At 36.2% G+C, this 16,579-nt stretch overlaps 1 protein-coding gene across 4 annotated transcripts in view; it reads right to left on the bottom strand.

The window, feature by feature from the left end:
- Positions 1-16,579, bottom strand: part of RNF130 (ring finger protein 130) — a 135,415-nt gene that overhangs the window by 56,861 nt on the left and 61,975 nt on the right. For all 4 annotated transcript variants that reach the window (XM_043984725.1, XM_043984723.1, XM_043984724.1 and 1 more), the window contains exon 3: positions 9,778-10,028. In XM_043984725.1, coding sequence (XP_043840660.1) covers positions 9,778-10,028 — 251 coding nt within the window. The remainder of the gene's footprint in view (positions 1-9,777; positions 10,029-16,579) is intronic.

Here is a 16,579-nt window from a genome sequence, read left to right as displayed (position 1 = left end):
AACCTCCTTGCTTGAGTAGCTTACAATGGAATTTCAAAGATAAGACATATGTACATCAAATAACAAGAGAACAAATTATAGAAGGATCAGAATTTAAGAATACCTGGAAGGATCAAGTTGTACCAATTGATGTAATGGATTTTTTTTTATTCATAAGCCGAAGAAAATAGAGATAGTAGAAAGAAAATTTTTATTTCAAAGTAAAATTATAATATCTGTGATCATTTGTATTTAAAGTACATTTATACAGAGATGAGAAATAATGGTAAATTATAAAAACTTTTTTTTGTACCAATTGATGCACCTGGTTCTTCTAGTGTTAAAAAGCAACATACAAGCAGGTAAAAGACTTAATGATGAATGCAAATCCAGTGACTTTTAAATAGCTAAAAACCTACACATCCCCAAGGAACAAAACCAAATATACTTTTTCATGTCAAAAATAAAAATCAAACTGAATATATAAATGTAGGAGGCAAATCTGCTTATTTATAGTAAATTATTTTTATCATTCAACCAACAAATGTTTTGATAGCACCTATTATATATGAGGGGTGGATAGAGTGCTGGGCCTGGAGTCAGGAAGACCCATCTTTATGAGTTCAATTCTACTCTCTGACGCTTGCTAGCTGTGTAATCCTGGCAAGTCACTTAACCCTGTTTGCCTCAGTTTCTTCATCTGTAAAATGAGCTGGAGAAGGAAATGGCAAACCACTCCAGTATCTTTATCAAGGAGATCCCAAATAGGGTCAAGAAGAGTCAGACATGACTGAAAAATGGCTAAACCCTATATGTATAAGATTGAGTGGGGAGAGGATGGGTACAAAGACAAAGTAAGGCAGGGACTAGTTTTATAGACCTTACAGGCTAGAAGAATAGGATGACTACGAGTACAAATAATTGTAATAGAAATCAGGATGTAAAAGTACAGAAAATCAGGTACAAAGAACTAGGAGACTTTTAAGAAGGAAGATATTAGCTATGGTTCTGGGGAAAATTAAGGAATGCTTCAAGAATAAAGCACTCATAAGAAATGATGAGCAGGAAGAGTTCAGAGAAACCTGGAGGGTCTTACGTGAGCTGATGATGAGTGAGATGAGCAGAACCAGAAGAACATTGTACACAGTATCATCAACATTGAGTGTTGACCTACTGTGATGGACTATATTCTTCTCACCAATGCAATGGTACAGAAGAGTTCCAGGGAACTCATGATAGAAGAGGATCTCCAAATCCAAGAAAAAAAAAAGAAAGAAAGAACTGTGGAGTATAGATGCTGATTGAACCATATTATTTCTTTTGTTTTGGGTGCTGTTGGTTTTTTTTTTCTTTCTATCTTGAGGTTTTGCATCACTGCTCTGATTCTTTCTCTTGTAACAGGATTAATGCAGAAATAGGATTAATGTTATTATGTGTATATATATGTGTGTGTGTGTATATATATCTATATCTATATGTATATGTATAGAGATATATAGATGTAACCTATATCAGATTACCTGCTGTCTAGGGGAGGGGGGAGGGAGGGGAGGGAGGGAGAAAAATCTGAAATTGTAAAGCATGTATAAACAAAAGTTGAGAACTATCTTTACATGTAATGGAAAAAATAAAATACCTCATACATAAAAAAAAAAAAGAATAAAGCACTCAATTTGGACTTGGAAAGTCTGAGGAGGAACTAAGCAGATAGATCTAGTAGCTTGTGCAAATACAAAGTCAAGAAAACATGGGTTATGTTAAAAGAATAATGATTATCTCAGTTTGGTTAGACACAGGTAACATGAAGGGGAGTGGTGGTGGGTGCTAAGGCTGGAAAGGGATGATGGGGCCTTATTGTGGAAAGCCTTAATTGCAGACAAAGGAGTACGGATTTTATTTGATAAGCAATAAGGAGTCACTGAAAGTTTGAAAAGGGGAGTGTACTTTTAGAAGGATTAATTGAGCAGTTTTGGAAGATAGAGATTGAAAACAAGAACTCAAGAAATATTAGTTGAATAGAACTGAATCCAGTATTATCTAACTGCCTATAACAAGAAAGAAGCCAAAATTCCCAAGGGTTTTCAAGGGATGACTAGCTTTCCATTTGGAATTCCCCTAATATGAAAACATGAAAATGTTTTCTTCTCACCCTCTGATATAAAAGTCCATTTTTAAAGGAATTCTTCCCTTCTCCACGTAGATAAGAAAAACTGATCCTATTTCAGTGAGCTTGAGACTTGTTTCTAAGTTTTCTGAATACCCCCATACACTCACACTATCCTGTGTGTCATATCCTAGTCTTACCAAATATATATGAAAGACCTGTTTAAGTATATTTGAAAAATATCTATTCAAAAACAGGATTTAAAAATCACTTTCATCAAGGGGAAATATAAAAGTTCAGGCTTTGATACTGCCCCCAAAACAGATAAGGGATTTACTTCTTTATACCAAGAGACATTTTAGGATTAAAGGAAGACACCAGAAACAAATAATCAAATAATTCATACTCAACTGAAGAAAAAAATGAAAAATTAAGAAAACTTAGAAAAAATTTGTAAAAAAATATATATACTGTTCATCTTTATATCCAAAATTAGAACAAATTATTTAGACATTCAAATTAGACATCCAATTTTACTTTAGCCATTATCTGTTCTATGTTAAATCTCAAAATTTTTATCAGAAAGCTTTCTAATGTTCTCTTAAGAATAGCAAAGCATTCAAGCTAAACGATTAACTAAATCACCAAAATTTGTTATTTCTACTTCCCTTCTATCACACAAAAATGCCTTCCATTCTCAACTGGGTTGCAGTATCTTTATGTATTTTTCTTGACCCTTTCCCGCCCTAATTTTCCTTTGCAGTAGATTTGGTATATAAAAAATAGATATCTGCTTCACAATGACATTTTGTCAGGGGAAGTCTACCTTTGAACTCACTTCTTTTCCCACTGCTAACAGTCCTGGCTTCTCCTTTACAATACCCAAGTGGATTAAACAGAGTCTAACTGCTGCCACTTTCTCATTAAACTTTGATAAGCTAAGCTTTTTAAACCACATAAAAATTTCATCATCTTTCTTCTGACCTTTGGAAAAACTAAAGGAGGGGAAAAGGTCATAAAATCACTTTGCAGTGGAGCAGAGAGGTCGGGCTTTCAAAAGAGTCTATGATTGGTCGCAAAACAAATGCCTTAAAATAAATTCTGTACTTTTGTGGCCTGCACCAGATGGCAATTATATTTAATCCCTCATCATCCACAGGCACCACACTGAGTGCTAATTAAAGTACTATCATAGAATGACAGACTCCTGGGACAAACCATGAAGTTTTTTTCAAAGCTCCTTGGGATTGACTGCATCCCACCCACTGTTTTGGGCTTCTACTGTTAAGATAAAATTTCTACCTCTGCTCCTAGTAAATTTACTTTCAGGGAATTAAAGTTTCCTACTCTTCTTTGTAGAATTAGAAGTTACCTAAATTCTCCATTCAAGTTGATGGGAGAGAAGAGCAAACTATACACAGAATAGTAAAACACAACCCTCTCTATGCCTTAGTAGATGGTCGTTATGTGAACTTTCATGGCCAAAAATGTTTATCACCTGGTAACCAATCTGGTGAGGAGACTCTCTGAACCCAGCTGTATTTGGATGATACCCAACAGTCTACCCCTGAGACAATATTTTTAAGACTTTCATATTTGGTAGACCCTGCTGGATCTTGTGCTTCACTGGAATAGCCAAGTTGCCATGATGAGGCCTAACAAAAGAACTTTCAGTAGTACCTAAAAATAAATCCAAGAGTTTGTTGTCTCTAACTTTTCTGACCAAAAGAAAAATCACCTCCTCCCAATTTACTTCTGACGAATATTTATCTATTGCAAAGAAAAACAAAAACAAAATTCACATATTTTCACAGATAAATGATTAAAATAGTTTCTGATCCTCTATGAAAAATTTAGGATACATCTTAATTTGCCATAAGTGGCAAAACATCTAGGAACAAAGCACTGCCTGCTTGGATATCCTTTTATCTCTTTATTATACCTATTTTGTAAAACACGGTTCGTTTTCACTAACCTTTATTTCCAAGCTGACCGCCTAGATTCTGGAATGCTATGGGAAACGATATCTTTCTATTTAGTGTTGTGTCACTTTTTAGGCAGACTAATGAATCTATTCAAGATATAAGTTCATATCTAACCACCACATGAGAGTTTAGACATGGATCTTTAGACGTGATTTTGGTGGGATCTATGTCAAAACTTATAAACTCTATGTTGTCTGCTAGTTTACCCAAGGAAGCTTTTCATGACTATACCCCTGCAATCTACCACCCTAATTTAGGCCTTTATTGCTTCTCAAATGAATTATTGTAAGAGCCTATGTAGTTTCCCTGCCTCTAGTCTTTCCCCTCTCCAAACCATTCTGCCAAAATAAATTTCCAATGCAGAGGTCAGACCATACATACCTTGCTCAAAACCTTCAGTGGCGCTGCAGTACGCCAATGGATAATACACAGATGCTTTTGCTTGACATTTAAAAGGCTCTATATAACGTGGATTCAATCTACCTTCCTAATCTTATTTTACAGTATCACCTGTAGCTTCAGTCTTTATCCCTGAAACTCCCCAGAGAATCCTACATCAATTCTGGATCCAGTTCACCTGGTTATGGTCTTTATCTTTGCTCTGGGGCAATCCAGTGGCCATCCCTGATCATATCTACCTCAAATTGCCAGGTCCTACTTCCTGTCTAAGCTCTCCTAGGCTGTATCTTCCCATACGCTGGTCTTCTCTGAGGTGGGCCTCCCAGGACATAATATCATCACTTGTTCTGATGTTAGATCTCAAAGAAGAGCCTTGAAGATTAATCACCTGCCTCCTTCAACAGATCCCTCTCCAACCACTGATATTCTGTCAGGATTCATTCCTTAATGGTTAGCATACCCTCTCCATCCCAGTGATTCTGACTCCTCTAGTTGTATCTGTACAAACCTTATTCTCCATTCCCCACTGACTGTTCTCTTACTCCCATTCCCCTCAACCTTACCCTCCAAATATTGCTTACTAGATCTACCCACCCTTTTCACTGTGCTCTCTACAAACCTGCCTTCATCTTAATTCTACAATGTTGTTATTACACAAGTTTTCCTGCTTCTACTTTCTTGACCCTGCATCATCAGTTCCCCCAAATCTTTCTAGGTTTATTTGAATTCATTCCTTTTGTCACTTTTTTATGGCACAATAGTATTCCATTCTATTCATATACCAAAATTTATCCAGCTAGTCCCCAAATGATGGGTACACCATTAATTTCCAGTTCTTTGCTACTACAAAAAAAGAGTTGCAATAAGTGTTTTTGTACAGACAGGTCTTTTTCTTCTTTCTTTGATCCCTTTGGCATACAAGCTTAATTAGTAGTGGTGCTGCTAGGTTGAATGGTACTCAATTTGGTGACATTGGGGACACATTTCCAAAATGCTTTCTAGAGTAGATACAATTCACAGCTCCACTATCAGTGTACTAATGTGCCTGTTTTTCCATAGCCCCTCCAATATTTATCATTTTCCCTTTTTGTCGGCTTTGCCAATCTGATGGCTATGAGGTGGAACTTCAGAGTTGCTTTAATTTTCATTTCTCTAATAACAGTGATTTGGAACATTTTTTTTTGCAAGTTGGCTGATAATATCTATGAGAACTGCATCTTCATATCCTTTGGCCACACATCAAATGGGGAAATGGTTCTTATTCTTTATAAACTGGAATCAACTCCTTATAGATCTTGGGAAATGAGACATTTATCAGAGAAATTTGCTTCAAAGACTTTTTCCTAGTTAACTGTTTCCTTTCTCATTTTAACAGTATTGATTTTTCCTAGACTCTATGATTAAAGGAATACTTTCTGACAATTTAAAAAGGAAAGTGTGCGAGGGAATAGTTGCAAACAAAATTAACTTCCTGATCCTGACTGAGGGAGAGGGAATAAAAAAAGAACAATAATTTAAGGAAGTATGCATAATTTTGGGGAACAGCTGAACTGTGGTATATGAATATAATGGAATATTACTATACTATAAAAAATGACAGATGAAGGTAGAGAATCCTAGATAGTATGAACTGATGCAAAGTGAAGTGAGAAGGACAAGGAAAATTTGTACAAGCACAACAATGTTGTCATGAAAATTTCTGGGGGGAGAATGAAGAATTCTGATCAATGCAATGTCTCCAGGGGACCCACAATGAAACATATTACCCACTTCTTAACAGAAGAGTGATGAACTCATGATGAAGAATGAGACATACTTTTCTCACTTATGGGTTTCTACTGCTTGACCATGCATATTTATTACAAGGGTTCCCCCCTACACTTTCTTTAAGTTTTTTAATTGGAAGTGGGGGAGATTAGTAATAGTGATGTTTCTCCTGTCCCCTCCCCCCCAAAAAGCCCTTTGAAATACATATATTTTTAAATACATAAAAGACAACAGAAGAAAGTTCAGAAGGAAGCAAAGACAAGAAGGACAGTGTTAACAGTAATGTGTGGAAATAACTATACCTTTTTTTTTTTTTAAAGCAAACAATATAAAACAGAGATTCATTGTTTCACCTACAATCCTTTTTTGGGGTATTAGGCTTTATATGTGGAAATAGTCTTTTTTTTTTTTTTTGGTAGGGCAATCAGGGTTAAGTGACTTGCCCAGGGTCACACAGCTAGTGTCAAGTGTCAGAGACCGGATTTGAACACAGGTCCTCCTGATTCCAGGGCCGGTGCTCTATCCACTGCGCCATCTAGCTGCCCCCAAAATGGTCTTTTTTGGTGTTTAATTTCAGAATTGAAAAAAATATAACATTTAAAAGGGAAGGAGAGAGCCAGGGTTCAGGTTGGACAGGTTATTCCAGACTTACCCATTTTTTTTTTTACTTTTTTGGACACAGTTATTACATTGGAGAATGGATGAAAAAAGATGTATTAAATGCTTACCATGTGGTAAGCAATGGTGACACAAATACAAAAGCAAAGAAAGTCCTTTCTTCAAAGAACTTACATTATAAGGGGGAAAGGAGAAATAACACATAGTAGAGTAGTAGGGAAGGAGGGTACTTTGGTCCAGAAAGTTCCAGGGAAAAGTAAAAGGGGCTGTAGTATGACATACTTCATCCAGGAATAATGGTAGAGGTGATTTGATCATATTGTATTTCATGGTTCCAGAACCGTAGGTGGATGGGGCATGGTTTTGGGGGTACTTCCTCCATAAACCTCTTGAGGCCTATGACTGAGGAGGAAATGAAGTAAAGCATAGCTAAGGGTTTCCTGAAACAGCATCCAAGGAGAGATAGTTACCGAGCACAGGGGATGCAGGACAGAAGTTCCTGATGGGCACCAGGGACTTTCACTTACACTCTGGGTTTAACTATTATTATTAGAGAGCAGGTGAAAACAAGCATTCATATCTGTATGGCATTTGGAGCTTTCACATCCATTACTTCATTTGATCTGATCCTCAGAAGAGTTCTATGAAGCAGACAGGGCATGGATGTTATCCCCATTTTGTAGAAGAAGAAAACGGACATTCAGAGATATTAAGTAAGTTGCTTTTGGCATTTAGTAAAAAGCAGAGCCAGTAGCAGAACCGAAGCCTTATGAGATTTTATCAAGTTGTTTTTCCATTATATTATGTTTATTCTTCAACTAATGGTATGGGAGCTGCATGAATCTAAATGATATAAGAAATTAGCCCAAAACTACCTTAATGGTCCTAACAGCTGAGATTTCTAAACCAGTTTAGCTCTGGCTGGCCTCAGTCAGAGAGGGAAAGAAATCTGTTTTGGAGCTCATAATTGATAACTTTTATTATAACGGTTATCACTCTGACTTTTGAACACACCACTGTACTAAAATTGCCTGCTCAGAGGCTGCCAATAATCTATTGCTAAATCTCATCCAATTTCCCCTTCTTGACTTGCCTGCAACCTTTGGCACTGCTGACCACCTCTTCTTTCTAGATATTCTCTGGCTTCCCTGACACTATTCTTTCTTGGTTCTCTTCTTAGCTGTCTGTACCCTCTGTTACCATTTGGTCAATTCTGATTTTTAAGGAGTTAATTTCTTCAGTATTTTTTGTACTTATTTTACTATTTGCATCATGTGTTTATTAATTAGGGAGTAGCTAAACAAATTGCAGTAAGTTAATGTAATGGAATATTACCGTGCTGTAAAAAATAAAGAATGTGATAAAAACAGAGAAATATGAAAAGATCTACATGAACTGATGCAGAGTGAAGTAAGCAGAACTAGAGAAAAATATACACGGTGTCAATATAAATGGAAAGAACAACAATTACAAAACAATAAAAAATGAATGCTGTAAAATTATAAAGAACAAGCTTGGCCACAAAGAAGAAATATGACAACTCCCTTCATATTTTTACAAAGACGTAGGGGATATCCATGGGTGTGGAACATTGCATAAAATGTCTTTAGATAGAGATCAAGATCTATAAAGAGAGCATGTAATGTATTAATAGGTTTTGCTAAATTTTTTTTCTTCCTTTTCCTTTACAAAAATTCTTTGTAATAAGGGATGACTCTCTTAGAGGAGGAAAGAGGACGGGTACAAGGGTAAAATCAGGGCATCATAAAAACAAAAGAGCCATAAAAACCTATTTAAAAAATAAAATAAATGCTTGATTTTGAAAAATCTTTATCAGCTCCATACTAGGAATTCCCCATAATGATAAATCCACAGACAAATAACCCAATTACTGGGTAGTTCTCTAGGCACAAAATTATTTTTTGTTTACCTCTGAAGGGATTTATAGAGGCTATATCTCCTTAAAAAGGAAGGTAAATTTATTATCAGTTTATTATCAGCAAAATTATCTGTTTGCAGCAACAAATTTTTTCTTTCTAAATTAATTTCTAGTGTGGAATAATATTTTGAAGAAGATCAATTTCAATACCAATACCCAATATTGAGAAATGCTTGTTGTGTTTGGGATAAACAACTTGCCTTCATAGACATTAGCATATTTTCTAATCCTTAGTTGACTGAATTTCATGAGAATTCATAAATCAACCTCAACACAAATTTACATGAATTATAACATAACAGTTCAGCTGAGTGGTAAAAAAGTTAAGTCAGAGCACTTTTCTAGATGTGTTAATCTTTAAGCTCTATCTGTCTAGCTAGCTCTCTCTGTACCAAGTCCTGCTTCCACATGTTACTATGGCATAAAGGTGACCTTGGGTTCTGAAGGGCTATACTAATGAAACACAGACTCTAAAAAGGTCCTATTAAGCTGGAAAGGCTTTGACAGTAGCCCCAGTGATGTACTATGTCTAATCTATGGAGGAAGCTAAGTGCAATGAGGCTCATTATCAAAATATTGGTTACCAAGTAATGAAGTTTATGGTCACAAAAACTTAGAAAGATGGTTTAATGTATTCAGGAGCTGCAATCTGCATAGGTGGAGGAAATCCTCACTATGATTAACTCATGGAACTCAAAGTACTGAAGTGAAGATAAGTTAGGCTTAAGAATCAAACTATTATTTTTTCTAGAAATGAATCAGTGACTATTATCAATTTTAATTTGCTGAAATATTTCTTTTAAAGTGTTAGCATCCTTTAAAAAAGGTAGATTTTGAATTTTTTCTCAATTGTGGATGTAGAACAACTAGGGCCTCATTGTAAGTTTAAAAACAGAAGTAAAAAATAATTAGGTGTTCTTTGTCACATAATGTCTACATGGATTACTATTCTCAAGCATTAATCTTGTAGAGAATTGGCAGCTCACCTGGTTCCTGTCCCGGGCATTTGTGTATCTGATCTTCTGTATGAAGTAAAATATCAGCCATGCTGAAGAAATAATCATCAAAACAATAAAGGATATTGACACGAAGACTAGAGACCCACGGCTGAAGTTCTTTGCTGGTATACGAGTCCCAACAGCTATTGTCATTTGTACAGAGATGTTCTTCTCCAGATAACTCAAAATGTCCTTACCCCTCAATTCTGTAATCATCACAGCAACAATATCTCCAGTTCCTGCAATATAAAAAGATGCACCACTGAGCTGATATCTGGACTCAACATGAAATTACAAAATAAACAGGAGGAATTTAGATTACTCTGCCATTTGCTATCACCCTTTATAATTTAAAATTTCATATTAGATATTCAAAAGAATTGAAACTGTGATTAGTGTATGCTACTATAAAGAGGCAGTTTTATATTTGCTAACAAAGAGATGATTGAAAGGATAGACAGGAAGAGTATTTAGAAACCTCTGAGAGTAATAACGCCCATGGCAAGTATAGAGCACTGAACTCATCAAGGAAAATCCTGTCAACTGTACTCTGAAGCCAAACTATCCTGAACTCCTAGAATCATGACCCAGTTTGGGGATAAATATTATTCCAAGCTAGAATCACAGAATATTAGAGTAGCAAGGGACCTCGGAGGTCATTTAGTACAACCCAAACTCGACCAGGCATCTATCTCCTCCTCTAAATTATCTTCAACATGCAGCCATGAATCTTCTACTCAAGATGTGCAGCAATGGGGAACCTGCTGAAGCAGCCCATTCTACTTTCAGACAGCTCTCGTTGTTAGGAAGTATTGCCTTACATCCACCTGAAATCTAATTGTCTGTAGCTCATATTTACTGGTCTTAGTTTTGCTTTCTTAGAACAAACAGAAGTCTAGATATCGGGGTTCTCAACTTTAAGTCTGTGAACTTTAAAAAAATGATAACTGCATCACAATATGGTCTTTGAAATAATTATGAATTTTATTTTATGCATTTAATAAGAATATTCTGAGAACAGGTTCACAGGTTTCACCAGACTGTCAAAGAGCCTCTGGTCAAGACCTTCTTCCACAATAGCCTCCAAAATATTCCACATACTCATTTACATTTTAAATTAAAATTTTGAAAAATTAATTAAAATTTGCCTTCTCTTTTTTCCCCTCCTCTAACTGAAAAAGAAAGAAAAACAAAGCTCTTATAATAAACATGTACAGTCAAAAGGAAATAACTATAGTATACTTTCTTGTATTTCTTGTATTTTTTCTTTCCTTCTTTTCAATCCCTAAGAACATAATCAGTCAACCCCTTTTTTATTGCCTTTTAAAATTTATTCCCTCAATACCCTTTGAAGAAATTTATATTTTGACATTTGATTTTTCTCCTCTTATTAGAATGTTAGCATAACATCATCAAACAGCTCCATCTGATTATTCAAATAAATTTACCTGTCTAGGTTTCCCTTGACTCTTATATTTGTATTTCAAACTTCCTATTCAGCTCTGGTTCTTTCAACAGAAATTCTTGAAAAGTCCTCTATTCCATTAAAGATCCATTTTCCCCTAATAGAATTATACTCAGATTTGCAGGGTAAGTTATTCGTCATTGTAAAAAGCCTGTATCTTTTTGCCTTTTTGAATATTGTATTAATAAATCTCCTCTCTTTTAGGGTAAAAGCTGCCAGGTCTTATATGATCCTAACTATATTGTGCTATTTTGTTTGAGGTGGTACCTCTGGATTTTGGCTCTGACATTGGGGCTTTTCCCTTTAGAGATTCTTTTACTAGGTGATGGGTGGATTTTTTCTATTTTCACTTTGTCCTCTAATGCACTTTTTATTTATGATTTCTTTAAATACAGTGTCCAGGCTTCTTTTTTTAAAATCATGGGATAAAGGAGTCCAATGATTCTTAAATTATCTTTCCTTGATGTCTTTTCCAAGTGGCTGTTTTTCATTAGATCTTAGATTTTCTTTTATTTTCAATCTTTTGATTTTTATTCTAATATTTCTTGCTGCCTCATGGAGTCACTGATTCTGTCTGGTCTATTTTAGTTTTCGGGGAGTCTTGTTGTTTGTCCTTCATTCCCAAAGAGGACCATGACATTGGGTGATGTCATGACTTGGAGTGAATTGGATTTAAGTGAGGGAGGGCTATGCAAGGTCACTAACCTCACTCTCTCCTCTAGAGCCATCTAGGTCCAGTGGCAAGATATACATCAAGATGAATGGAGATGGCCCTAGATGTTTGAGGCAATTGGGGTTAAGTGACTTGGCCAGGGTCACATAGCTAGTGTCTGAGGTGAGATTAGAACTTAGTTCCTTCAAACTTCAGGGCCAGTGCTCTATCCACTGTGCTACCTAGCTGTCCCTCAGGGAGTCTATTACTTGGATAGTTTGCCACTTTCTCTTTTAAACTATTTATTTTCCACTCAATTCTTTCTTCCAGAAGCTTTTGTTTCACTTTTAAATTTCTTGCTTTATTTCTTTTAGGTATTCCTGTAGTCTTTGGACTGGATGGTCAGTCATACTTCATCTCATTCTTGGTCTTTGCACCGATCTCTGTCTTCCAGGGTTAGGTCACCTTGGACTTCTGAGAGGCTCAGAGCATTATCTTTAGGGCCTCCTATTATGTTTCAGGACAGAGTACTAGGAAACTCACAGATTATAGTGCATAGGGTATCCCAGTTTGTGAACTGCTATACAACAATGGTCAAAGATACTATACTTGACTTCCAAGGTTCCCACCTGGGGCTTTCTCAGGGTGAAGTGCTATCCCCATTTGCTGTCTCTGGAAAGAGAACCTTGTAAATTACAAATGTTTCTGGGATGTCTCTGGTTGCACTGGGAGATTTGCTGGCTTATTTGCCAGTGCTGGTGCTGGCTTTACTATCAGCCCCCTTTCCTACTGGCCATGGTCTTTTGACTGCTTTTTTGGGCAGTTCTGGGATAGAAAAAAATTGCTTCAGTCTCTTATTGGATCTCTTGATATTATTAAGGTCTGGGAAGAATTTCAGGTTTTTGTTGGAATAGTTATATAGAAGTTGGGTGGTCTGCTTCTCTGTTCAGGTAGCCATCTTTGCTGGAAGTTGATGATTACTTACAATACTGTAAAGTATAATAGCTCCGGAAGGCTTCAGAACTTTGATAAAAGTATATATTTAATCATGATCTTAAAAGACTTATGATGAAACATGTTTTCCATTTCTTGGTAGAGAGGTGATGAAAAACTGTGAAGAATGAGATATATACATTTATACACACACAGATATCTTTTAGATTTGGACAATGTATTGATTTATTTTGCTTGACTATACTTATTTGTTACAAGGAAGGGCTTCTATTTGGGGGATGGGTAAATTCATATAGTGTTATAGTGATAGAAATGTGAAAAAAAAATTTCAAGGAAAAACAAATGAAATATGAATATACAGAAAAAATTAGGAGAAATAAACAAGTGGGGGTAATTATGTTACTACCCTGTTAAATTTAATTAACACTTAAACATAAACTGTATAGCATAGAGATCCACAATTTCATAAACAGCTTTTTTGGTGTTGTTTATTAACAAGCATTTCAGTATGTAATTATTATTATTATTTTTGTTTGGGTTTTTTTGTGCGGGGCAATAGGGGTTAAGTGACTTGCCCAGGGTCACACAGCTAATAAGTGTCAAGTGTCTGAGGCCAGATTTAAACTCAGATACTCCTGAATCCAGGGCCGGTGCTTTATCCACTGCGCCACCTGGCTGCCCCCAGTATGTAATTATTTTTAAGTACTTACTATGTGCTAAAATCTGGGTGGAGAGTAAAAAAAAACCTCATTTGCACTAAAGAAACTCAGATTCTAATGGTATCAAGATAGCATGAAAATAACAATGTATATACATAGAAATACACAGAAAATAGATGGAAAAAGAAAGAAAGTAGATGGAAGGTAATGGAAGGTAACAACCTAAAAGGGGAAGACACTAGCAGATCTGGGAACTGAGGAAATCCTACTATAGAAGGTGGGATTTCATCTGAGTCTTGAAGCAAGCTATGGAAACTAACAGGTAAAGGATGGCATCTTGATCAATGAACTTTGAACATTTGGATCAGTGTAGCTGGATCATAAAAATGTATAGAGGGTACACAGCTAGGTGGCACAGTGGATAGAGCACTGGCCCTGGAGTCAGGAGTACCTGAGTTCAAATCTCGCCTCAGACACTTAACACTTACTAGCTGTGTGACCCTGGGCAAGTCACTTAACCCCAATTGCCTCACTAAAACCAAAATGTATAGGGGGGTATAAAGTGTAAGATGACTAGAAAGGGAAGAAAAGGTCAGGTATGAAGAACTTTCATGCCAAATAACTTTTTAATTGATCTTGGAGGTAATATGGAACCCTTGAAGATTATGGAGTAGTAAAGTGACATGCTTTAGAAAAATTACTCTGGAAGCTATATGGAGGATGGAATAGAGTGGAGGGACACCTGAGGCAAGGAGACTAATTGGGAGGCAAAAGGTGATGAGGGTCTAAACAACAGAAAACATTGTGAAAGGAGAGACAATAAGATTGGATATGGAGAGTGGATTAGAATTAAGAGTCAAGGATGACTCTAAAGTTGCAGAACTTGGTAACTTGGAGAATAGTATTTCCTTGACAGAAATAGGGAAGTTCTAAAGAGGGTAGGGTTTGAGAGAAAAGATATTGAGTTGTTTTTCAGACATGGTGAATTTGAGATGCCTATAGAAAACTCAGTTCAAAATGTCAAAAAGACACAAGTTGGTATGAGACTGTAGCTCAGGAGAGACTAGAGCTAGATATGTAGATCTGCGAATCATTTGCATTTAAATAATAAATGAATCCAGGGGAGCTGATGGAATCATTAAGTGAAATACTATAGAGCCAGAAGAGTCAGGGGGAGAGCCCTGGAGGAAACTCTTGGTTAGTTGGAATGAAATGGATGAAGAAAGAGCAGTCAGACAGACAGGAGAACCAGCAGAGAGCAGTATAATGAAAACCTAGAGAAGAGAGTCTCAATAGAGTCAAGTGCAGCAAATTAAAAAAGGATAAGGATTGAGAAAAAGCCATTGGATTTGGCCATTAAGAGATCATCAGGGGGCGGCTGGGTGGCGCAGTGGATAAAGCACCGGCCCTTGACTCAGGAGGACCTGAGTTCAAATACGGCCTCGGACACTTAACACTTACTAGCCGTGTGACTCTGGGCAAGTCACTTAACCTCCATTACCCCGCAAAAAAAAAAAAAAAAAAAGAGATCATCAGTCACTTTGAAGAAGGTGGTTTCAGAGTGCATAGGATTTAGAAGGTAGTGAAAGAATGGAGTCACTGAGCACAGAGAGATTTCTCAAAGAGCTTAAGGAAGGAGAGTTAACAAGAGGTGATATGGATGTCAGACTGAGTGAGGACCTTGTAAGGATGTATCTATTGATTATAATTAAATTAATAATACAGTAAAATAGTTGAGTCATTTTGCCTTCTCTCTGTTGCACATTTTCCACTTTTGATTCATCACAAGCAGGGGTCCTCCTTTCTTTTGCTTTACCATAGTCTATTAAAAGTCCTTCATGTTTTGAGCAGTCAGTATGCCCATTCTGGTCTTTAGTGTTCTTGATATCATCATTCTAGGACTGTGCCACTCTCTTCTTTTTGTTTTTATCATAAACATATTTTATTATTCTCCAGTTACATGGAAAGATATTTTCATAAGATTTTGAGTTCCAAATTTTTCTCCCTTCCTCCCCTCCCTCCCCTGGTTCTGCTCACTTTCACTCAGCATCAGTCCACTTAAAACTTTCCAGGTTTTTCTGAAATTTGCTTGCTCATCATTTCTTTTTTTGTTTGTTTTGTTTGTTTTTTGCAGGGCAAAGAGGGTTAAGTGACTTGTTCAGGATCACACAGCTACTGCTCATCATTTCTTACAGCACAACAGTATTCCATTACATTCATATGCCACAACTTGTTCGGCCATTCCCCAATTAATGGGCATTCCCTTGATTTCCAATTCTTTGCCTCCACAAAGAGAGCTGCTATAAATATTTTTCTACATGTTGGTCCTTTTCCCTTTTCTATGATCTCTTTGGGATACAGACCTAGTAGTGGTATTACTGTGTCAAAGGGTATGCATAGTTCCATAGCCCTTTGGGCATAGTTCCAAATTGCTTTCCAAAATGTTTGGATCAGTTCACAAATCCACCAACAATGCATTAGTGTTCCAATTTTTCCACAGCTTCTCCAACATTTATTATTTTCCTTTTTTGTCATATTAGCCAATCTGATAGGTATCAGGTGGTACCTCAGAGTTGTTTTAATTTGCATTTCTCTAATCAATAGTAATTTAGAGCATTTTTTCATATGGCAATAGATAGCTTTGATTTCTTCATCTGAAAACTGCCTGTTCATATCCTTTGACCATTTCTCAATTGGGGAATGATTTGCATTCTTATAAATTTAATTTAGTTCCCTATATATTTTAGAAATGGGGCCTTTAGCAGAAACATTGGCTGTAAAAATTGTTTCCCAGCTTTCTGCTTCCCTTCTAATTTTGGCTGCATTGCTTCTGTTTGTACAAACCCTTTTAAATTTAATGTAATCAAAAGAATCCATTTTGCATTTCATAATATTCTCTATCTCTTGTTTGGTCATAAATTGCTCTCCTCTCCATAGATCTGAGAGGTAAACTATTCCTTCCTCTCCTAATTTGTGTCATTCTCTTATGTTCATCCTTAAATTACCTGTCTTTGCTTCTATTTTCTTTTCTTTCTATTTTTTGTTCAGCAATGAGGGTTA

The sequence above is a fragment of the Dromiciops gliroides genome, chromosome 2 (genome assembly GCF_019393635.1).
Source record: "Dromiciops gliroides isolate mDroGli1 chromosome 2, mDroGli1.pri, whole genome shotgun sequence".
Classification (NCBI taxonomy): Eukaryota; Metazoa; Chordata; class Mammalia; order Microbiotheria; family Microbiotheriidae; genus Dromiciops; species Dromiciops gliroides.
Note: the sequence above shows the minus strand (reverse complement) of the source record. Positions and strands in the feature narration are given on the sequence as shown.